General features: G+C 35.4%; 1 protein-coding gene across 2 annotated transcripts; it reads left to right on the top strand.

Annotated features, from left to right (window-relative positions):
* Positions 1–3,758: 3,758 nt before the first annotated feature.
* On the top strand, positions 3,759–9,842 carry LOC113309608 (casein kinase 1-like protein HD16). 2 transcript variants are annotated; one of them, XM_026558059.1, is made up of 15 exons: positions 3,759–4,513; positions 5,036–5,164; positions 5,266–5,342; positions 5,452–5,521; positions 5,620–5,675; positions 6,077–6,148; positions 6,298–6,392; positions 6,495–6,561; positions 6,667–7,015; positions 7,136–7,278; positions 7,723–7,897; positions 8,019–8,109; positions 8,308–8,465; positions 8,747–8,935; positions 9,462–9,842. In XM_026558059.1, the coding sequence occupies exons 1-15, from the start codon at positions 4,100–4,102 to the stop codon at positions 9,519–9,521; spliced, it is 2,145 nt and encodes a 714-aa protein (XP_026413844.1). In that variant the 5' UTR covers positions 3,759–4,099; the 3' UTR covers positions 9,522–9,842. The 2 variants fall into 2 exon arrangements, with proteins under 2 accessions (XP_026413844.1, XP_026413845.1); XM_026558060.1 differs by having other exon boundaries at positions 3,760–4,513; positions 5,269–5,342.
* Positions 9,843–26,060: the final 16,218 nt, after the last annotated feature.

Consider the following 26,060-nt stretch of genomic DNA (forward strand, 5'->3'; position numbering starts at 1 on the left):
TGTAACAGACTAGAGCTCAAATTACAATAACACCTAATTACATAGAGCTAAAGCAAAAAAGCGGTAAGTCCAGCAACTCGACAAAAAACCTAGATATTATTTACACATACAACAAGCTTAAGCAGATTAAAACAAGCAACAAACAAAGTAAGGGAAATAGATAGACTATTATCCTATAACATTAATAGACTTTAAGGGGAATGGAACCAAAGTAAGTGGTAGATAGATCCATCGACCCTTGAGAGGAGTCACTTGGTAAACTGGGTGTGGCAGTTCTATATCCGGGAATTAGAATTGGCATTATTTGTTATCACAAGCAGATGTGCTACAGAAAAAGCTTGATGCGAAAAACCTTCATTTGCGGACAAATTTTGTTGAATTGTGTCCACGCAGATGGATAGGGATGAAAAAACGTATTGATCCATGCAAGTTGATTTGAACTTTTTAGGTTGATAATGAGAATTCCATTGTTCAAGTTCTTCAGAGGAGACCCTTCTAGAATTATAAATACCTGAAAAAAACCAATTCACGCGTTGGGAACATTAGATTGATGGATTTTGTCTTTTAAGGCCGGACTTGCACGAGTACTTGAATGTCTTCATCAGAAATCAACTCAGTTTCTTCAACGTCTGAGACTAAGAAACTGAAATGGCTGAATTTTTAATGTTGAGGAGATAACTGTGATGGAGACACTAGAGATGACATAAATTGCTGCTCTAAAACTTGATTTCCATCTATGTTATCATTATCTCATAAAATCCAAGCATCTGAAGTTTTTCTTTCAGAATCAGAAGATATCTCAGTGGAATCTATGAAGCTTATATCCTTCACCATCTGAGAAAGAGACTGCAGATTTTTATCTTGGCCTGAGGATGCAGGAGACACAATATGGTATGAATTTTATTTACTTCAATCACTATCAGGTGCTTTTACGTCGATATTGTGAAATATTTCTTCATAATAGTCATCGCCATAGCTATCATCATTCATGGGATCAAAAACATGATCAGGGTTTTGCTGAGCAGGTTGAGGAGGGGCAGGGATATACACCTCTTGATGATATTGAGAAGGAACATATCAATATAATCCTCATGTAGGTGACCTAAACGATGACAAAAGACGCAGGAAAGTCTTGGCAGTTCTTGAAACACAAATTCAATCCAGTTGACACTATTAAGATCATTAAAAGCAAGAGCGCCAAATTTGAGAGGATTAGTAAGGTTAATCTGAGCCTAATTCTCATGGAGCTGTAACCATGGTGAGTTGGTATATGATCATTAGAAGCAACAAGTTCTCCCAAGTTCTGAGTGTTTTCCATAACATTTACTATCCTATTATGTTCAGGATACATGTTGTGAAGGGTTATTTCAAAATCCTCAAAGGACATAGAGATATTTTCAGGGAGGATAGAGAAATTACATATTTAAATCATAAAAATGTCACAACATACTACTCTAGTTCCTTGTCGTAGTACTTTAAACATTTCATGTTTACATTCAAGATTAATAAAGTAAAAACTCTATCCATTTTACTAACAGAAAGTTCACCGTATAACTCTCATATGAACTTTAAAGCATTTCTCAAAAAGAAGGAATTTGTGTCCATTTTTGTTAAAAATCTACCTACGAATTGACCTTTACATTATCTAACAGGAATAAAAGCATTCCTAACACATTAAAAAACCAGAGAAACAGGAAAACACTCACATTAAAAAAATGGAAGAAAAACTAAAAAAACCAAAGAAACAGGAAAACAAACACATTAAGGCAAGATAACAAAGAAATAGTTGAGACTGGGATGAACATAGATAATGAGGATTTTGGGGGTATTTATAAGGGTTTTTGGGGATAGGTTATAAAAATTAAGAATAGAATGATTGTAATTAATTAATATAGAGATGAAACAGGGATAAAAAGAATTGCACGAAACATGGAGTTGCAATTGAGGTTTTAAACGGGTACAACAAATACGAGAATCAGGGTTTACCTTTACTTTTGTAAATTCACCACCTAATATTTCCGCATCTCCAAGGTTCAATAAAAAATTGCTTCTGCAAAAGATGAGATATCCAAGAGGAGGAACAATAAAACCTTGGTAATTGATTTGTAGACCAGCTGCAACAAAGAGATTTGAGGGAGAGATAAAGCATCATGATGAATAAATTTAATTCAAATGGAGGCGCAGACTAAAATCCATAATTACAAAACCAACTAGGTTTTAAAATCCAAAAATTGAACCTTTTATCCAACATTAATGAAAGGGGGAAAAGGTCTTCGATATCGTGTCCATGGGGATTCAATCATATGAGATTGAATCGAGTTATTGGGTTATACAACACCGAAAAAATTAGGGTTGAAATTAAATGAAAACCAGTTGAATACCGATTGCAGAATAGAGCCACACCCAGAAATTATGTGACTACATCGTGTAAGGGCCGGTGGATAATAATGTTTAGCCGTAGGAGAAACGGGAGATCATGGTTGTATTGTTTTGTGAATTCAAGGTTTGAAGAGTTTCATTTTTGATGAGAGATAAAAAATTGAGGGGTCGTGTAATAGATGTCTTAGCTAACCAATCTAAAAACCTTTTTATGTAATGTTGGAATCAAATTCTATCTTTTTTTTTGCATTACACAAAAACTATAAATAGATAAATAAAGTATTAGGATTCAAATCTTTTCTTCGTCTATGTTAATGGCTTTACTAACAATATTGAATGATGCTAATGCTTTTAGTTAGTCTTTTATAAATTACCTATTTTCCTTAAAAAAGAATTCCATTGCCGTGCACTCATAGAAAATGCATATAATTTTACTTTAGTCCAATAAGATCAAAGCTCTAAAGGTCTCAGAGAGCAAGGGAAGTTAACTTGAGGGATGAAGGAACAGTTGCCCCCCAATTCAGCTGGCTCCCAAACTTAATATTTTGGTAAATTAAATGATCCGAGCTCAGTTATCTTTAATTGTCCACCCATATAAAGATTTTTCTTGCATACAGAAAGAACATTGTTCCACGCTAGTTCTAGGGCATTATAATACCACACAAGAAATACCTTTTCGAGGGAAAGGTCATAAGTTAGATTGATTTCAGTATAGCCTTCGAAAGCAAAAATAATACTCCAAAAGTGACAGGGTATTTGGATGTACATTCCAAAACTATTTTTCGATTTTTTGGAAGTAGAAAGTCAGAAGTCAGTTTGGCAATAATTTTTCAAATCGATTTCTAGAAACATAAAATCGGTTTTTGTGAAGTTTGGATACACATCCAGAAATTGCTTTTTAACTTCTGGAAGCAGAAAGGTCAGAAGTTAGTTTGGGTAATATTGCGTTTGGATAGAATTATGTTTCTGACTTCTGCTTCTCCATAAGCAGAAGTCAGAAGTCCAGATATTTTGCTTCACAAAAAGTCGACTTTTATGTTTCTAGAAGTCAAAAAGCTACTTCTAGATGTGTATCCAAACACAACAAACAATTTCAGAATGATTTTTAGAAGCAAAAAAATTAACTTTTGGTGAAACAGAAGTATTTATGCTTCTGGTATCCAAACACGCTGAAGCGAAATAGTTCTGCTTGTGACTTCTGGTATCCAAACAAACTATAAATATATCTTTGCTTTCTGACTTGTACTTCAGGAGAAACAGTTGCCAAACAGGCTCTTATGGATGCAATCCTCAGCTAGCCCATGAGCCCCACGATCGGTACGTGTTAATAATAATACCATCCCACCCCCAACTAATTCGAAGAAGAAGAAAAAAAAAGGAATAAAGTAAGTTCAGATTCATTCAATCCCTCTATCTCTTCACACGTTTTAGAATAGGAGTTCCATTTCATTTTCGATCTCTTCCTTCAACCAAATCGACATTCAAATTTCTTCTCTCTTCCATCGACAAAAAAAAGAACAAAGGGCAAATAAGTCTTCGTACAACCCTCTCTCTCTCTCTCATCAGAAAATCTTCTAGGGGTTTTTTTGGTGTTGTTGCAGAGAAAAGAATCGATTAATTTTTATTGTTTTTCCAGTAATGATGGGAATTTTCGCGCGAAGGTGAAAAAAGAAATGATTAGATTACTGGAAGGAAAAATTTCACTTTGTATGGATGAAATATGCCTGAACTCCGTAGTGGAGTACGTAAACGCCGTGCTCCAATATTAGATCATCAACGGCGTAAAAACACTGTTGTAGATAACCTAGATAATCCTCAACCTCTGGTTAACAACAACGCACGAACCAGAGCTGGTGCAGCAGCAGCAGAGGCTGCGAAAATCGTTGGTGGTAAGGAAGCAAACCTGAAATCAGTTTCAGGACCTAGAACTAGAAATCAAGCTAAAGCTGCTGTGGTTGTGATTCCCGAGGAAATTAAACAACAACCAGAAGAAGAAGAAGCTGAAGAAGAAAAGGAGCTTGGGTTAGAAAGTAGTAAGAAGAAAGAAATCATGGGTGATGATAGTGATGGTTTGAGTGCTAATAAGGTTGTTGCTCAAGAAGAAGAAGGAAGTACTGCTCCTTTTCCTGAAAGGGTATATTACCTAATTTTTTAATTTTTAATTTTAATCTGGATTGGGTTTGATTTAGTTTGGCTTCTGTTGTTTCAATAGCTATTTTGTTTTGTTCATTATATTGTTTTAAGTACTTTTTTTTAGGTTTATTTCTCATCTGCAGTAGATTTTTGTTTCATTCATCTGTGTCATCCCTGAGAAATGTTTAGAGCTGCGGAAATTGTTAGCATTGGTGCTTGTTCAAATGTTATAAAAGATATAGGTTGCGTAGGTAACATGCCTATGGCAGTTGGTGCTAATTGTTATTATAGAGCTCTATCTGTTGAGTGTTTGAGCTCATGTATGGTAAACTGCCCTTTTTATCCATCACTGAGATTCTTGTTTGCTGGGTTGTTTGTCTGTTGAGATATATGGCTACTTACAGTCATTTTTGAACTACTGCGATCCTTATTATCTACAGCTTTGTTTTGTTTTATGGTTTTGCTGTTGTCCCTGACCTCAATCATATCCTTAACTTAATCCTTATCGTCTTTGTTGGTGCAGGTTCAGGTTGGAGGATCACCAATTTATAAAGTTGATAGGAAGCTAGGTAAAGGTGGTTTTGGGCAAGTTTTTGTTGGCCGTCGTGTGTCAGGAGGTAGTGAAAGAGCAACAGGTCCTGGGGCCCTGGAGGTAATTTGCCTGGAATACCATTCAGATAGGTGATTGGTTTATACATTAATTATAAAGGTTTGATTTAATAAGACATTTGTTTCGGCCTGTTCTGTCATCAGCAGGTGGCTCTGAAATTTGAGCATAGAAGCAGTAAAGGTTGCAATTATGGTCCTCCATACGAGTGGCAAGTTTATAAGTACGGCTGGATGTTATTAATATACAGATTATATTTTTCATGTTTTTATGATTTTTTTTTCTTTCTTCACAATCCTCATTTGCTAAGTATATAATTTTTGTTTGGCTAGCACTCTTGGCGGCAGTCATGGTGTGCCCAGAGTACACTATAAAGGGAGGCAAGGTGACTACTATGTAATGGTAAGCCTAGAACCTATATTGCTTTTTTGTGGGATAATTTGGAGTTGCCAAATTAAATTTTCTTTCCATTCTATTGATTTTAACTGCACTTTGATTAGGTTATGGACATGTTAGGGCCTAGCTTGTGGGATGCATGGAATTCTTCAGGGCAAGCGTGAGTTTTCATTTCCTCAGTATTGGACTGTTTTATATTTTCACCTATTTCGAGTTACTGTGTTTGAATATTTTACTTGTATGACAAATCCTTCTAATGAGCATCTAGAATGCTCCTGACTGCTGCTAGCGTACTTAGGAGGCCTGTCAAGGGAGGGTTCTGAAAAGAAAACTGTTATGCATTTAATATCATTCTTAAGTTTTACTGGTTATAAAATAAAAGGTTTTTGTGCTGGAGGAGGTCAACAAGAATTTTAAGATGGTCTGGATAAATGTTTGTCTGATTCTTTAAATATATAGATTTGTTAAATGGAGACTGTATTTATGGAATTGATTTTACTTGTTTGATTATTAACTTGTTAATTGTTATACATTGGCCTTGTATGGCTTTTAAATCTGCAGGATGTCTTCAGAAATGGTAGCTTGTATTGCTGTTGAGTCTATATCAATCCTGGAGAAGATGCACTTAAGAGGGTAATAGCTACATGTTCATTTTGTTTTACTTTTGCTATTCCCTTATATTCTTTGAAGGAAGTAGCATTGATGTGATCCGGCATTTTTTTTATTCCGATAACTATTTTCTACGGTGCTTCATTTCTCATTATGCCTCTTCCTGATATTAGTTATGTTCATGGAGATGTGAAGCCTGAAAATTTTCTTCTCGGTCAGCCCAATACAGCACAAGAGAAAAAGTTGTTTCTTGTTGATCTCGGATTAGGTTAGAACAGTGCCCTACCTTTGCTGGAAATTCCTAGATATTTTTTTGTACTATTTTTTTTTTTTTTTAATTTTTTTTTAACTGGCATATATGATCCTGCAGCAACTAAATGGAGAGATAGTGCTAGTGGTCAACATGTTGAATATGATCAACGTCCTGATGTCTTCAGGTAAGTGGTGTAATTTTCTTTGTTAATGATTTGTGAATTGCACTCTTTAACCCTTTTATCTTTTCTTTTTATGATATATATTGTATTTCTTTCAATCAAATGTAGGGGAACGGTTCGATACGCAAGCGTTCACGCTCACCTGGGAAGAACTGCTAGCAGAAGAGACGATCTTGAATCCCTTGCGTATACACTTATCTTCCTTCACCGGGGAAGGTTACCATGGCAGGGCTATCAGGGTGACAACAAATCCTTCTTAGTTTGCAAAAAAAAGATGGCAACATCTTCTGAAATGCTGTGTTGCTTCTGCCCTCCACCGTTTAAGCAATTTCTTGAAATAGTTGTGAATATGAAGTTTGATGAGGAACCCAACTACTCTAAATTAGTTTCTTTATTTGAGGGTTTGCTTGGACCAAATCCTGCTGTCAGGCCATTAAATACAGATGGTGCTCAGAAGGTTAGTTGTAACTATTTTCCGTAACGGTTTGGTTATTTTACCTTTCAGTGTCATATTTAAGATTATAATTGTTTTTAAGGTTGGTTTTTTATATTGTGTGATTATGGAATCATTTGCTAGATTATTATCCAAGTTGGTCAAAAACGGGGTAGGTTGACAATAGAGGAAGAAGACGATGGGCAACCCAAGAAGAAGGTCAGGTTGGGAGTTCCTGCAACACAATGGATCTCTGTTTACAATGCTAGGATGCCTATGAAACAGAGGTAATTTGCTTTCTTCTTAAGACTAATTACTCTGGAGTTTTGCATGCAGATTAAAAAATAGCGAGAGAAACCTTTACCCTCCCTTTATATTCATGTTTACAATACCCTACGAAGAGTACAATATTCAATATAAACAAGGACTTTGTTGAAACTTTTTGGTGAAAAAATGTGAAACTTTTGACTTTTTGTGATACATAAAAAGGCCCCTAAAGCATCTCTTAAATTGATTCGGAGGGATTATTATTGTGTTAACTGTTAACTAAAAAGTGTCTTCAAATTCATCTATGAGTTGGTAACTGAAGAAAAGATCTTTGCCTTTCCCTTTCATCATTTTCTCATTTAGGGCTAATCATCTTTACAGATACTAAGGTGTTAGTCCAAATCAGCCTCCTCATTTAGCCTTATGCTTGCTGAATGTTGACATGGCTGTTTTCTTTGTACTAGGTACCACTATAATGTTGCAGATGCACGATTAGCAGCGCATGTAGAGAGAGGAAATGAAGATGGTCTTCTTATAAGTTGTGTGGCATCTTGTTCCAACTTATGGGCGCTGATTATGGATGCAGGAACTGGTTTTACAGCTCAAGTTTATGAATTATCACCACACTTCTTACACAAGGTATGGTTTATTGATTTGTTCAGTTTCACGTTTTGCTATCTCCAACTTCAAGAACATATAGAGTAACACTTAGATTAAATTTTTCTATAATTTAAGTTGCGGAATGCTTTCATTATTACAGGAGTGGATCATGGAGCAATGGGAGAAGAACTATTACATTAGCTCTATAGCTGGTGCTAACAATGGGAGCTCTCTTGTTGTGATGTCTAAAGGTTCGTCTCTCCGCGTCTTGTCAGATATCCTATGTCGGTTATTAGTTACTAGACACATAAATGAAATTAGTTTTTCCTGCTCTCAGATTCAATGGTTATGTCTTAATACAGCGTAGTTCACATATCTGTAGATTTTTTTTCCTTTATGTGCGGTCTTCAACTTCAGTTACTGAATTCTATATGATCTAACTGTAACAGGAACTCAATACACACAGCAGTCTTACAAAGTTAGTGATGCTTTCCCCTTTAAGTGGATAAATAAGAAATGGAGAGAAGGATTCCATGTAACATCAATGGCAACTGCTGGAAGCCGCTGGGGTGTAGTCATGTCTCGCAATGCAGGCTTCAGTGACCAAGTAGAGTTTAAACTTGATATCATATCATTATTTTAAATGCATTATCATTCTTCTGGCTCCTACATGCTCCATTGCAAATATTAAATTATTTGAGATAATTGCCACTTGCTACCAGGGTTTTTCACGCCTTTTACTATTTGGGCATCAAATTTTGTTTGACTTCGAGATCCCTGATTTTTACTCATCAACTCTTTTTTTATTTAATTTTTTACTCATTGGTACTGCGGAAACTGCTCTTTTTATGTTTCTGATAATTCTTTCTTTTGTGTATTCTTTTTTAGGTCGTGGAGCTTGATTTTCTCTATCCAAGTGATGGTATCCATAGACGGTGGGATAATGGTTACCGGATAACTTCCACAGCTGCTACTTGGGATCAAACTGCTCTCATCTTGAGTGTGCCCAAGCGTAAACCTGGAGATGAAACCCAAGAGACCCTAAGGACATCTGCATTTCCAAGTACCCATGTTAAGGTGATTGACATTTATCTCACTAATTCTGACATGCTTATAATTTGTGCATTAGCGTACAAGAAATTTTGTCTTGCCTAAATTCTCTTGATCATCTGTTTTGAATTTGTCCAAAATACCAACTAGTTGTACTCCTCTACACCACTACATAAATCTCTTGTCTGTCATATATACCTCTGAGTCAGGGTAAAGTTGGCTTAAACCATTAGAATAGAGCATTTTTATATTTGTAGATCTTGGCTTGTCATGGATGTACCTCCGAGTCAGGATAAAGTTGGCTATTAGAGTAGAACATTTATATTTGTAGATCCCTCTTTAGTAGAATGGTGATGTGGTTCTTTAGAGTAGAACATTTATATTTGTAGATCCCTCTTTAGTAGAATGGTGATATGGTTCGTTGTTGATACCTGATACGCATCTCTCAAGGTTGAAATACACAGATTCCCTAATTTTTCAATAACAAAAGCAAAGTCGATTTTTTAGTTGACTGATCCAAGTGTTCTAATGACTAATGGGTTGGGATGTGCAGGAGAAATGGGCCAAGAATCTCTATCTTGCGTCTGTCTGCTACGGGCGGACTGTTTCTTGATTTTGAGGAGCCTAGAGGCCAAGGCCATAAAGATCTATGGTCATTATTGTGACTGACAGTAGGGAGAAGGAAAAGGTATCGACCTTTACTGGTGGAAGGTGCTGGTTGGGTTTGCGACCTTTTGTCTCATTTATATGTTTTTTCTCCTGTTCAAATTTGCACTTCCCTTTACTGGAAAAGGCTGGGTAGCACAGAAGCTTAAATTGTAGTTATAGAGAAATATCTCCCCATATGTTGTATCCTTATCTATCTATATTACAAAACACACATCACAGCTAACTTTGCCATGAGATTTCTTATTGAATTCGGGTGCGTCTCGTCAGCTTTGCCTTTGTTAGTAGTGGCTGAGGTAACCTCCTATAATTCAATCCGACGTTTCCCGTTCTTCTCAATCTCTGTGAGTAGGTGAAAGATTCCCGTGTAGTATCGTGAAAACTCAAACTCTATCCTACCTAAACTATATCAAAATCTTTGTTCAACAAAAATCAATTAAGCAACACTCTACTGCGGGAGCTACCAAATTTGTTGGATACATCAAAATCCTACGCACATCCAAATACAGACCAACAGACTTCAATTTAGTTATTTTTTTTTGGTTAGACCAAGCATTATGGTTGGTTTTTTCGCTTAGCTAGCTTAATTCCAGCGAAATTTAACTACTGTGGCCCTTCGCTTAGCTTCAATATGGTGAATTCGTTACAAAGAGGAATGGATCTGTTCCTCGTTTAAGTTAACAGATGCTAGAAACCCAGTTTCCGTGACACTTTAGACGGATATTGAGATTCTGTATGCAAAAGTAGATTTCCAATAGAGAGAAGGAAGGAGTTACCTGGAGACATTTCTATTTCAAAAAATAGATTCCAAATAGAAGAGTTGGAAGGAAACAACGATGATCAAGAAGAAAGGGATTTTCAAAGAAGCATGGAGCTTTTACCACAGGAAGACAATTCTCATTTTTTAACCTACTTTTACTCATAATATTTCTCTTTTAACTCTTTTTATTTACTAAAATTCTCCCATTCTCTGTTATATCTCTTTTTCTTTTCTTTTAAATATCTTTTAACCCATAACAAATATTTTATCTATATCAATCGGATAAAGTTAAAAATAAGATAATTGTACGCATAGTTTGCACGAAAACTCAGTTTACGTCTCTGTAGGTCAAGTGATGGAAGTATCCCTTAGTGAAGTGCACTTTCACTCTCATTTCGCTTGGCTACATTTAAGCTATATCCAAACGAAACACCCAGCCATAGTGCTTGGCCTTAGAACCATCAAGTGATCTGATGGATTTCATGCTCTCTCCCACTGCAGAAGCAAGGGTTCAAACTCCGTAATTGCGAAACAAACTCCCATTTTAAGGAGTTTGGATATAGTCTAGAAATTCTACCCTATAAAAAAAAGTTATTTTTTATGTTTAAAATACTAGGAAAAGAGAATATATTAAGATTCCGAGAAGATTACACTGTTTCGAAGAAAAGTGGGTTGCATGCCATCCATTCACCACAAATGGTATTCCTTATATGGTATTTTGGAGCCTTATCACCATAGATAAACAAAATAAATTCCAGGTATTATATTTGATAAACAATCATTCAAAATCGTGCTACTAAATCAGCTACTCTGGTTGTTATTATTCATCAAATAGGTAACATATATTAAATCATCACTATAGATGAAAGCTGTAACTATGATCTTACTGATTGCCCAATTAGTCGCTTCAAATATGGCCAGGATTTTGGTTTTTTCGGCGCACCGTGCTACCTCTGTGATGTTTTTACATCCCGTGTAGTTTCCTGTAGAGGATGTTATATATAGCCCAGTTCCATTACTATCAGAATCTTCAATGTAGGAAGCATCGCAAAATATCTTTAAACAACTATTCAGAAGTTTTTTTGGATCGTCGTAAGAACTGGCAGTAGCTCACATGAGCTGCAGTCTCTCTCAATAAAGAATGTGTGAGAGGTCTCATCTGAATAATTTAGCTATACGCTTCAAAAAAAGAAGAAGATGATTTAACTACTAACCTAGTAGTATTATTGTGATGATTTTTCCCTTGAAATAACCTGAAACATCTCCTCCAAATTGTCCAACCAGTAGTGAAGATGGTACATAATTCTTTGATTCACCATTTCTATCATGTAAAAACTAATGGCTATTTTTATTTTAAGAAGAAAGGGTTTAAATGCATATCCGGATATGTATAAATACTAACCCAGTTCAAGTTATGATAACACTACTGTTTGCCTCAATACTGGCAATTTGGCAGGGAAATTTTAGTACCTCTATTTCGAAATGTACATAAGTTGGGTACCCGTTTTTTTTAAACGTTTTTCAAAGTACCTTTTAGTTGACCGTTTTTGTTATTTTATTTTAAATAACGGTTAATATCCAGGTAAATACGAGGTGGAGGCTATCTCACCTATTAAAAGTTGTGTTTATCCCTGAACAATATCTCTTTGTTGGGGAGGGTAAACGATTCGGAAATCCTGAAAGAAGTGTAAAGATTCAGAAGAGGGATCGATGAACCTAAAAATATTGTAATGATCCTGAATCGGGTTCGACGAACCTGAAATGTGTAGTAGAAGGTCGATTCTCCACCAACCAAAAACCCCAAGCACTTGGGAATAATGAACCATTTTTAGGTAATCTATTATACAAAACAACATAGGTTTTTGAGCTTTGGACGGACGGATAACATTTTGAGAGACAAACGTTGCATCCGACCATCCTAGTCTCATCCCAGCAAAAGACATATGACGGTTGTCGTTTCTGTATGAATCAAAATTTATTAATCTTTAATCATTGCATAAACTCTTAACTCAAGATATTCAAAGAAATATTAAATGAAATCATAATACATCATACAAGCATTAATTGGATTTAGTGGTGGCATGATGAATCTAATGGGAAATGAGATTTGTTTGTTTATTTCTATTCATAACTCATAAGTGAGATATGCATACACACTATTACTTAAATGATTTTGTGTTCGTTTTTGGATAATGTATATGAATAATTTTACAATGTATTTATAGACATTATTTTCGCTTAAACAAAATAGAAAACTATCTTTCAAAGGAACACGATTTAAAGTCCGTAAAAAAAGAAAAATTACACCAGTCAGATATCATATTAAAGGTTATTTCTAGTGATGTAACAAACCTGAAAAAGCTGAAACGATCCTGAACCAAATTCGAGAACCCAAAAAACGATGTAGAAGATCAATATGGAAACTAGTAAACCTATAGGGTGATTACCAATGGGATGTACTGTAACTTCCATCCTTACCTTGACTGAGTAAACTAGTCTTGGATAACTAAGATGGATAACTATATCGTGAAGGTACTTAAAAAAAAATAATTCGAGGATAATATTTTGATGGAGTAAAAACACAGGGTACTTTATTAAATGTTTCATTTCTATGATTTTACAAAGTGGTGAGTTATTTTAATTTTTTCTTTTTGGCATGTCGGTAATTGTCATTGACGAGAATTGTCAGTAGTGTTTTCAAAAAAGGAAACCATAGTGCATAAAAATCTTAGTTAAGTTAACCGCAGTATTTTAGTTGGTAACAAAAATACAATTAAAGATGCGGCTAAAAGAATTGTAAAAAATAAAACTTAGCATGATACATATAGAATATGTGACTACCACCATCATTAGCAGGCACAGTCGAAACTGTACTATACAAACTTCTAAAAGATATTTTTATACCATGAGAGACCTAGTGTTGTCGTTTGCTAGGCCAACAAATGAAGCAAAATTAATCTTTTGAGGGAACAAACTGGCGACACGAGGAAACTAAACTACATTGTTAAAATCATAATCACAGAATCATACTTGCACACGACAAGGTTAATTCATTACCCGGAGAAAGTTACAGGGTATCATGTGGATTGCAAGTTATTAAGCTATAAAACTAATCTATGACGTATTATATTTGAAATATGTTTCTTGTACCTGGAATTTAAGTAAAACTAAGAATTAACTTTTGCATTAAATCTGATCATTAGCATGTATTAAAGAAGATATTCAATCATTTTCACCTTGAAATCAGTTAACTTGAACTTAATAAATTGGTTGAATCTGAACGTAATTGATGGGTATAATTCACTCTAAATCCATCAACATATGATTTGTCTTTTGCATCTCTTAGGTATGATAAACTTGTTTTTACTTAAAAAATTAACTTTGTGTATCAAATTTGTTCAATTTCCTAGCAATCATAAAACGCCATGTCATATTTATGGTTATTAATGATGGAAATTTCATGTGTTTGTATGAATTGGTGATGTCCCTTAACAAGATTTTTTTGCATATTGTTGAAGATACCACATTGTTTCATGTTACATACCTTCACAAAGAACTGATTATACTTATCTTAGTTAGATTCTTCCAGTGAACTCAATCATCATAAACATTCATCTACGTCGGTTAATTTATGAAAAGGAAAGGGTACCAAGTACACCACCAAATTTTTCGTTCGGAAACCTGTATGGACAAAACCTAATACAAGTGCAAACAAACTAACTTAATGATCCTTGAAAATATGTATATAGAGTTTATATCTCCATCTCTTCTCAATTAGAACGTACAGACTATGATGCCCGTGAACCAGATTGTTAAGAAGACTAGTTGGACGATTTCAAAAATTAATATCCAAGATCAATCTAGTCGTATCCAAATAATACAATTGGAATTCTGCCAAGTAATAAACTTGTTATCTATCTTTCAAGATACAAATTCTATAAGAAACAAGTCTCCTAATCAATCACAATTATATGGACGTATCTACTAAGATTGAATACATACTTCTTGTGTAAATCCTATTATAAAGATAAACAATATAATGCGGAAAGAGAAAAACACAAGACACCATAATTTTTGCTAATGAGGAAGCCGTAATAGCAGAAAAACCCCGGGACCTTGTCCATATTTGAACATCAAACTGTATTAAGCCGCTATAAACACTAGACTAGTATCAGACTTCGAAATGGAATGTAGTTGAGACTGAATCCATCCTCAAAGAGGTTCAGTTACAGTCGCTCTTTTTACATCTCTTGAACCTCGCAAAGCTCTACGCAATTGATTCCCTTAGCTGACGTCCTTTACAACCTAAGAGTTGCTTCAACCTAAGTGAGGACTTTTAATACCAATTTTCCTCCAACATATAAGCCTATTTGATTTCCCTTTAAATCAAAGATCAAGGGGCAGGAAATATATTTGCAATAGACAAAGCTATCAAACCTCACAAATCCAAAACACTTACACTCACTTAGATGAGATGCATGGATTCTTTACCTCATCTCAAGAACAATCTTCAACTTATCAATTAAGAATAGTTTTCAAACATCTATCCTGAGGAAACAGAAAGTCTGAGACGAAGAGAAATTTGCGATTACTGTTTATCTTGCCTGAAAGAGATTACGAGAACCTCGATAACATAAAAGCAAGATCAGGATATACGAACTATCAAGGTAAAAGATAGTCGTACCTGGATTCACGAATACCCAAAGCGAAGTCTTTTTGTCGTATACCTAATTATGTTTCTCAGAAGAAACCTAGGTCAATAGAAGACGACTCTAGCTATCAATTAGGATACAAAGTGTCAGGGACTGAATTTCCCAGTTGAAAGAACATCTTTATTTATAGTTTTTCAAGAGCTTAGATTTCAAGCTAAGATAACTTGAGATTCAAGCAAACACTTTCTCGGTTTAGATGAAACTTTGATTAGGGTTTCAAGTAAGCATGTGAGAAGTTTTTCTTGAAATCACATATAAGAATATACACAGTGGTTTGGTTACGGAACCTTATATAATGATCGCTCTGGAAAATATTCGATCTCCACTCCAAGTTTATACCTAAAAACTTTGAGCTCATTCTCACTTCCATAACTCAGGTCTCCAATCACCCGAATTTCAAGTTATATCTTAGCTCTCAGCTGTGGAACTCTCCAGTTGTCATGTCAGTCTATATTTTATCTTCTATACATATTTGCTCCAAATATAATCAAAACTAGTCTAAAACTTGATTTATTTAAACCAAGTTACTCAGCGTTGAAATATCATATTCTTCAATTTCGCTTAGATACAACAGGTCTCGTTAGCCAGGTTTGGAAGTTTGATACCTCAAGTATATTAGGTGAGGTATCAGTACCTCTCTCTCTCTCTCAAATGAAGAGGTATCTTTGATTTCTAACGATATTTTGAGCTTGTATATCCGTTTTTTCTCACATATTAAGTCAGGTCTTTCAAATTTGCCAAGTATTATTTACAACTAAGTAGATTTTTAAATTTATTTTTGACCTTTTTTATATCAATATTATATTAATAAAAATCATGATTCAAAAGTTATTACCTTAAAGCATTTATTATTCAAGTAAAAGGAGATAAGGGATTTACAACGGCTTATAGTAGCTTCAGAAGTGATGTTCACCCCTTTTCTAAATATGAAAATTTTAGTTGATGGGTAGGTAACGTTACCCTTTATTAATCGTGAAACTTATTGATTTTTGGTGGTGGGCTATTAATACACATGTATTTCATGTGGCAATCATAAATGAGGCAGTAGGCTGTATCAGTCTGTTAGAGCATTGCTCGGTCGAACTCGCATGCGTTGCTATCTCAAGCATGTTTGTCAATGTTAGTGATCAAACCTATAAGTCTTGATTTCTAGTCTACTATAGCTAAGGTCTCGGACTAGGATAGAAAGTGTAGTTTAGCTCAAGAACTCCATGTCAATCATCATACAAGACGAAGGACTACTCAAGGAACCGGTGGATTTTCATCGACTAAAAGGTATGTGGAGACTTGAACCTATCTATCACCCAAAAGTCTATTTATCTCCTATCTTGAGACAAAAGTCGTTTTGCTATATAGACTTAGATTATACACATTTGCTATTTCGAGCCGAGTTTATCTCGCCTATATATTTCTCGAAATATGTGTTGGTAAGCTTTCGTTTTAGCCAAGTTCATCTTTACCTAGTGACGAAAGTCATGACAAGTTTCAATCACTTTGAAAATTGCTTACTTTGACGAAAAATAGTTTGTGAATAACAACTATAGAATATCAATGTCCTCTAAGAATGTTTCAATGATTGAAATGAGAGTTTAGATAATTTAGCCATTGGAGGATATAAGCATTGTTGTGGAAACACATATATGTATAAGTCCTTATTCCTTGAACCGAAGTTTGCGAACTTTGTTGATCAAGAGAACCGGAATAGTGGCGTGAGACAAGTCCGCGAACTGGCGGAAGTTCTCGACCCGAGAAATTCTAGTGGAGTTTGTGAACTCCGTCCGGGAACTTAAGTCCGCGAACCCGGTCCACGAACTTGAGTAGGTTATATCTAAAAACGATGTTTGTGAACTTATTCTTATATAAACTAAGGAATGCAAATTGCAAACCCTGGCTATATAGTTCATGAACCGATTCGAGTGAATCAAATCGTTGTTGCTTCAATTGTGTCTTGCGTAGTTACATAAGATTTCCTTGCAATTGAACAACTCTCTAACTAGTTCATTTGAGTCACTTGAACTAGTTATGGTGAAGAAGAATATGGTTGATATGAAAGTGATCATATGGCTAATCATTTGGTTGACTATTGTTGAACCAACAAATGTACAAGTTTGGGTACGGTTACACAAGCCTAGAAACATGCATTTCATTTGTGTGTAACAAGATAGTTTTCGATCTAACAGTTGAAAGATATTAGCTTGAATCTAATCAGGTCTTCATCTAACGGTGAATATTGAATGCTTTGTTACCAAGCTAACATTGATTGCAAACCATGATTTGAAAGACTATATAAGGGAGAACTCTAGCAACTGGGAAACCTAATCCCCACACCTTCTGTGTGATACTAGTTGTGCTAAGATAGAGTCGATTCTCCTTTAACCTTTGGTTTCTTCTTCTAAACCAGGTTAACGGCTTAAAGACTTCATTGGGATTGTGAAGCCAGACCGATACTACTTTCTTGTAGTTGTGTGATCTGATCTTGCTGTTTCTATCGTACGAGTACAATTGTAATAATTGGCTTGAGATTGATATCTCCGATATGCAAGATATAAAAGAAATCACAAACACTTCGTATCATCGTTTGTGATTCCGCAATATCTTTTTTCGTTGCGTCGATTAAGATTATTGTGAGGGGATTGATAATACTAGGCTGTTCTTCGGGAATATAAGTCCGGTTTATCAATTTGTTCCTGTTCACCTTGATTTATCTAAAGACGGAACAAAACTCGTAGGTATATTCGTGGGAGACGGATTTATATATTACCGTAGACTTTTTTGTGTGATACAGATTTGTTTATTAAAGTCTTCGACTTTGGGTCGTAGCAACTCTTAGTTGTGGGTGAGATCAGCTAAGGGAATCAAGTACGTAGCATCCTGCTGGGATCAGAGACGTAGGAACATAACTGTACCTTGAATCAGTGTGAGATTGATTGGGGTTCAACTACAGTCCAGACCAAAGTTAATTTGGAGTAGGCTAGTGTCTGTAGCGGCTTAATATAGTGTGTGTTCAAACTGGACTAGGTCCCGGGGGTTTTCTGCATTTGCGGTTTCCTCGTTAACAAAATTCCGGTGTCTGTGTTATTTATTTTTCGCATTATATTTTGTTATATAATTGAAATATCACAGGTTGTGCGTTGTTCAATCAATTAGAATATCCGACCTTTTGGTTGTTGATTTAAATTGATTAACACTTGGATATTGGTCATTGGTACCATCCAAGTTATCTCTCTAGCATTTGATAAAGACTCGCATATTTCTATTTGCTTGAGTATATATCAAATCGAGAGATTGAGATATAAACTCTTTGATATACTTTTTATCTAGATTGAGTCTGACTGTCTAGTTGATTCTCTAGAAAGTATATTGGAGTTTGTCCATACAAATTGCTAAGCGAAATACTGAGTGTGGTTGTTGTACCCCCACTTTTTCAATTGGTATCAGAGCAGGCAAACATGTTTAAAAGACCTTACAAGTCTGTGTTTGTGGCAATATGAGTCTGAGGACAAAATCTTTGACATATACGCATACCAAGATGTATTCTAAAGCTTTAACTATGTCAAATGTCTTGGGAATACCTCAAAGGGTTACTCCTTACCTGATTCTTCCGAATCCCGAGGTAAGAAGATTATTCCATCTTGTGTCAACAATTTTCTCTCCGATGAGACATTGGGCACTATGGCAAAAGCTGAAATGGAGCTTACCAGAATTTCAAAAAATTCTACTGAGATCATTGATTTTCAGGATCATGATCAGCTTATTGATGAATTTGAAAAGTCTCTTGATCGAGAACATGAACTCTATAGCATTATTGAGTCCTTCTCTAAGAATATTGAAAAACTACTCCAAGAAACTACTCTACAACGTGAAAAGATTAGTGTTCTTGAGGATATAGTTAAGGAAGACTCAATTAGAGAGAAACGTTTGATCGAGACGCATTCATCAGAGCTTAACAGGCTTCGTGTCGAAAAAGAGAAACTAGAAGCATCCCTTACTCTAGCCCATGAACAGTGCAGATCCTTGGAAAAGGAAAACTCTGTCTTAAGGACAAATTCCTCTGTACAAACTAATTCTCATGGATTGCAGTACATGAAGGATCTTCCGGAAGAAGGTTGTGTCAAGAAAAATTTACATAACTTGCAATCTTCTCATATGGCTATGAAGTTAAAACATGTGCCATTTATTGCTTCTCCTCCACGAACCTGTACTTTCTGTGGGAAAAAGAATCACTATGCTATCCATTATTTTTCCAAAAGGAAACAAATTTCTAAACTTCTTAATTTGCTTCTCTCCACTGTCAATGGAACAAATAGTCAGTCGACTACCGCAGTGAATCGCATACCCACATAAATCCAGAAACCTTATAAATATGATCTCTTTCCTAGAAATCATCACAGGGTTCAAATGCATTCGAGTGGGATAAATTCTTGTGCTACTGATAAAAGCATTCCCTGTGTTTATAAGACTATTTCTGGAAAATCTAAGTCTAGAAAATGGATTCCTCTCTATCATGATCCTCTTGAACCAGTTGCAAGAGGTCCTAGATTTAGTCCTCAGAGAAAGCCTTCTGACGGATATGATAAACACACGTGTCTTACTCTTCCGGGATGAAATACAACCGAAGAAAGGCGAAGAACACGAAGATCAAACTGTCAGACGATATATACAACTCCTTTCTCGATGATCACAGTGGGATTAATTTCCACTCTATCACCTAACTCCAGGTATTCTTTTCCTTGTTTCTAACTTGAGAGGTGCAAGGAAATTTATTGAGAAATGCTCAAGTATGTTGTATATTATTTCAGTTTGGGGTTTTGTGCGAGTTTTTGTGCTAACAGTCCACAAACGTCCGCGTTCTCCTCTTGAGAGTTCTTAGGGTTTCCAAAAAACAAGAGTTTCCTTCTCCTGTTTACATACACATATATTCTCTATATTGTGTCTTTGCATCCCTAACAAAAATTATATGGAGAACTCTGCAAAATCTCAAGTGATTGTGCATCTTGATATGGAGGAAGACGCTCAAGGATATGAGTCAATTCAAGAGCTGGTTCTAAAGAAGATGCTTGAAAGAAAGGATCACAACTCCTGGATTGATGATTCTGTCAAGGATTTAATTCGTGTTCAGAACGACTCAAAGGTCGAGTTTGCAAATCTTCAACTGCAAATAAACCAACTCCTGGATGGTCATGCCAGAATCCTTGCTAATCAGAATATTCTGATACGGAATCAAAAGAAGCTCATCATGGACTACGCCAAGGCTAGACAGCTTGCTCGGGTTGTTCATCACAAAGTTATTATTCTAACTCATGAACATGGTGTGTCTACAGTCAAGAGAATAAAGGAAATCAGTGATACCTTCTTTGATGGATTCATTGAAAGATATGAGGTTCTCAACGAACTTTGATTTTCTCCTTTATTTGCCTAGTAAATCTTCTATTTTTCTTGTTTTATTTAGAAGAATAACTAGAGTTTGGAATAGCCATTATTGTGATTTCACATAGCTATGTCCAACATTTTCATCTTCATGTTTTAGATTTATTGGTTTAAATTCTAATTTTGTTTGGAAGATGATTTTTGCAGTATTAATATTTATGATTTTATATATTACAATAGTGTTATGGGATGTGTATGTTTATGTCCGTGAACTTGACCGTCCCATATCTTGCCAAAAGTAAAGTCTTTTGTATGTCGATATTCATATGTTGATAAAAGAATGAATGGACTTTTGACAAATACAAAAGTTAAGCCTATATTATCAATTATTGATGGAAGATAGGTTAAAATCTTTTTTTTTCAAGGATTATGTCTATTGAATGTCGTTATGCGAATAGTGATGGAAAATAAAATGAATCCTTGTGTATTCCGCAGTATTGATCTTCCCTGATCCATATTTTATGTATTACTGTGAGGCTCCGTAAAGTGTCTTATGTTGAGCACTAAACGACCAAGTTGATTATTTTTATGATTAGCTTAGTTGTTGTTCCGCGAGATACTTTATGTCGAGCATATTCAACTAAATTAATCATCTTGTTTGGTTATTTAGTTATTGCTCCGTAAGTTTTCTTATGATGAGCATGACCAATTAAATTAATTACTTTTGTGATTAGTTTGGTTGTGTATTTCGATTATATTAATTATGGGTTCTCTTGTGATTAATCTAATTGTATATTTTTGAGTCTCCATAAGTTCACTTATGTTGAGCATTTTCGATTGAATTAATCATGGGTTCTCTTGTGGTTAATTTAATTGAGTATTTTGGATTCAAATTCATAATTGTATGTGATTTGTTATGTCCAAAGAAATCCTTCTTTTCTTTCGAAATTAAGGTCGCTCTTGTTGTTCTTTCGGGAATGACATATTATGGGGGAGAGTTCTTAATTGAACTTGTGCTTAATTGCCAAATCTTTGTGGGGAGTGCGGCTGAGGAATATTATAGGGGTTATCTTGTATCTTTATAAACTCCTTGATGAATGCATTTTGCTTCGGCTCTATGATTGCATCTAAATAAGATGATATGTGTTTCTTTCTTTTGGTCATGAAATGTCTCTTTCGTAAATTTCATTAGGATCCCGTTCTTGTACCTTTGCCAATTTTATTGACAAAAAAGGGGGAGAATTAATATGTGGTTCACACTACAAATACATATGGTTTTCGGATAATTATGTAAGGGGAAGTGGTTTCCATGTGAGATGGAGTATTGACTAAGGGGGAGTGATACATATCACCATAGTATTGTTGTTGAAGTTGTGATACAATTGAACTTTGACGCTGTGTAATGATACTATGACACTGTATAACAATGATTGAGAACTCTTGTTTTGTCGTTGTTATAGCTACAGATTTTCAACAACGATGATGCTGAACTTACAACCTTTGGGATCATTGGAGTACTTGGAAGTGACGAAGATTTCAAGTAATTTTGAAGATTAGACATGTGGAATAGGAGCTACAAAAGTTAATTAATTTATTTTTTGTATTCCATATGTATTGATAGTTTTGTCACTAAAATTGAAAAAGGGGGAGATTGTTAGAGCATTGCTCGGTCGAACTCGCATGCGTTGCTATCTCAAGCATGTTTGTCATTGTTAGTGATCAAAACTATAAGTCTTGATTTCTAGTCTACTATAGCTAAGGTCTCGGACTAGGATAGAAAGTGTAGTTGAGCTCAAGCACTCCATGGCAATCATCATACAAGACGAAGGACTACTCAAGGAACCGGTAGATCTCCATCGACTAAAAGTATGTGGAGATTTGAACTTATCTATCACTGAAAAGTCTATTTATCTCCTATCTTGAGACAAAAGTCGTTTTGCTATATAGACTTATATTATACACATTTGCTATTTCGAGACGAGTTTATCTCGCCTATCTATTTCTCGAAATATGTGTTGGTAAGCTTTCGCTTTATCCAAGTTAATCTTTACCTAGTGACGAAAGTCATGACAAGTTTCAATCACTTTGAAAATTGCTTACTTTGACGAAAAATAGTTTGTAAATAACAACTATAGAATATCAACGTCCTCTAAGAATGTTTCAATGATTGGAATGAGAGTTTAAATAATTTAACCATTGGAGGATATAAGCATTGTTGTGGAAACACATATATGTATAAGTCCTTATTCCTTGAACTGAAGTTTGCGAACTTTGTTGATCAAGTGAACCGGAATATTGGCGTGAGCCAAGTCCGCGAACTGGCGGAAGTTCTCGACCGTCCGGGAACTTAAGTCCGCGAACTTGAGTAGGTTATATCTAAAAACGATGTTTGTGAACTTATTCTTATATAAACTAAGGAATGCAAATTCCAAACCGTGGCTATATAGTTCATGAACCGTTTCGAGTGAATCAAATCGTTTTTGCTTCAATTGTGTCTTGTGTAGTTACATAATATTTCCTTGTAATTGAACAACTCTCTAACTAGTTCATTTGAGTCACTTGAACTAGTTATGGTGAAGAAGAATATGGTTGATATGAAAGTGATCATATGGCTAACCATTTGGTTGACTATTGTTGAACCAACAAATGTACAAGTTTGGGTACGGTTACACAAGCCTAGAAGCGTGCATTTCATTTGTGTGTAACAAGCTAGTTTTCGATCTAACGGTTGAAATATATTAGCTTGAATCTAATCAGGTTTTCATCTAACGGTGAATATTGAATGCTTTGTTACCAAGCTAACATTGATTGCAAACCCTGATTTGAAAGACTATATAAGGGAGAACTCTAGCAACTGGGAAACCTAATCCCTACACCTTCTGTGTGATACTAGTTGTGCTAAGCTAGAGTCGATTCTCCTTTAACCTTTGGTTTCTTCTTCTAAACCATGTTAACGACTTAAAGACTTCATTGGGATTGTGAAGCCAGACCGATACTACTTTCTTGTAATTGTGTGATCTGATCTTGCTATTTCTATCGTACGAGTACAATTGTAATAATTGGCTTGAGATTGATATCTCCGATAGGCAAGAAATAAAAGAAATCACAAACACTTCGTCTCAATTGGTTCCTGTTCACCTTGATTTATCAAAAAAACAGAACAAAACTCGTAGGTATATTCGTGGGAGACGGATTTACCTATTACCGTAGACTTTTTTGTGTGATACAGATTTGTTTATTAAAGTCTTCGACTTTGGGTCGTAGCAACTCTTAGTTGTGGGTGAGATCAGCTAAGGGAATCAAGTACGTAGCATCCTGCTGGGTTCAGAGACGTAGGAGCATAACTGTACCTTGGATCAGTGTGAGATTGATTGGGGTTCAACTACAGTCCAGACCGAAGTTAATTTGGAATAGGCTAGTGGCTGTACAGTGTGTGTTGAAACTGGACTAGGTCCCGAGGTTTTTTTGCATTTGCGGTTTCCTCGTTAACAAAATTCTGGTGTCTGTGTTATTTCTTTTTCGCATTATATTTTGTTTTACAAATGAAATATCACAGGTTGTGCGTTGTTCAAGCAATTAGAATATCCGACCTTTTGGTTGTTGATTTAAATTGATTGACACTTGGATATTGGTCTTTTGTACCATCCAAGTTTATCTCTCTAGTATTTGATAAAGACTCGCAGATTTCCATTTGCTTGAGTAAAGATCAAATCGAGAGATTGAGATATTAACTCTTTGATATACTTTTATCTAGATTGAGTCTGACTGTCTAGTTGATTCTCTAGAAAGTATATTGGAGTTTGTCCATACAGATTGCTAAGCGAAATATTGGGTGTGGTTGTTGTACCCCCACTTTTTCACAGTCGAATTATTTTGGCTTTCTCTATATCAATATGAAAACAAAAGTTCTGTAACTTTTAAGTTGAAGTAATTTTTAATTTTCTGCAACACTTTCATAAACTTTCTTTTTAGCTTCTCCTTCTCAAGTTTGAAACTTCCATTAACGGCTCCTCTTATTCTCTCTCATGTCAATTATTTTTTCGACATGTATCCAGTTTTTTAAAATTGAACCTTAGTGTTCTTAGTCCTGTCCATTATGATCTAGCAATAGCCAATGCCAAGAGTTATATCGAGGGTGAGCTTTTACTCTAACTGTACCAAAGACCAATGTTCAAGGATCAATCAATTTCAATCAATAACCAAAGGTTGGATTTCCCAATTGTTTGATTCAACGCACAACTTGTGATATTTCAATTATATAACAAAATATAATGTGGAAAAGAAATAACACAGACACCAAAGTTTTGTTAACGAGAAAACCGCAAATGCAGAAAAACCCCGGGACCTAGTCCAGATTGAACAGACACTGTATTAAGCCGCTACAAACAAAAGCCTACTACAAACTAACTTCAGTCTGGACTGTAGTTGAAACCCAATCAATGTCACAGTGATCGAAGGTACAGTTACGCTCCTTACGTCTCTGATCCCAGCAGGATACTACGCACTTGATTTCCTTAGCTGATCTCACCCACAACTAAGAGTTGCTACGACCCAAAGTCGAAGACTTTAATAAACAAATCTGTATCACACAAAAAAGTCTACGGTAATAGATAAATCTGTCTCCCACAGAAATACCTACGAGTTTTTGTTCTGTCTTTTGATAAATCAAGGTGAACAGGAATCAATTGATAACCCGGACTTATATTCCCGAAGAACAACCTAGAATTATCAATCACCTCACAATAATCTTAATCAACTAGCGAAAGAAGATATTGCGGAATCACAAACGATGAGACGAAGGTGTTTGCGACTTCTTTTATATCTTTCCCATCGGAGAAATCAATCTCAAGCCAATCTTACGATTGTACTCAAATACGATAGAAACAGCAAGACCAGATCACGCAACTACAGAGAAAATAGTTGGGTCTGGCTTCACAATCCCAATGAAGTCTTCAAGTCGTTAACCTACAAGGTCTCGAGAAGAAACCTAAGTGTAGATGGTGGATTTTCGACATGGATAAAATCGTAAACTCATAATTATACGAAGATCTGATCCAGCAATCAGACGTGAGTATTGAGACACGGGTCTCTCATCGAATTCTAAACGGAGAGTACCTTCTCTCAGACTACATGTGGATATGTAGTCTCACGACTGGACAACGACATATCTCATGAATACTGAATACTTTCAGTGATTATTTCTATATAGTATCACGATATGGCGGCTCCTAAACAGCTTGCTCTGCTAGTATAGAGCGATAACGTCTTCAGGAACAAACAATGAGTTTACCCTGACTATATAAAGGATATGACTTACCGACAAGCTCGTATTAGGATAATTAATGCTGATAGACAGCTTGCTCTGCTAGTATGGAGCCACAAAGTTAATTATTCCTAATTACAATCGCTCCTATTCCATGGTCGAATCCACGACTGGTCCCATGGAATGGAAATAACAACTGTTCTGATTCTATGATCGAATCCACGGCTTGATCTCATAGAATAAAAATAACTATATTATCTCATTACTCCGATTTCATGATCGAATCCACAACTGGTCTCATAAATGGTAATAGATAAATCTTAATTACTCTGATTCTATGGTCGAATCTATGATCCCATGGAATGGTAATGCTCACTTTATTAT

This window comes from Papaver somniferum, chromosome 9 (assembly GCF_003573695.1).
Source record: "Papaver somniferum cultivar HN1 chromosome 9, ASM357369v1, whole genome shotgun sequence".
NCBI classification, from domain to species: Eukaryota; Viridiplantae; Streptophyta; class Magnoliopsida; order Ranunculales; family Papaveraceae; genus Papaver; species Papaver somniferum.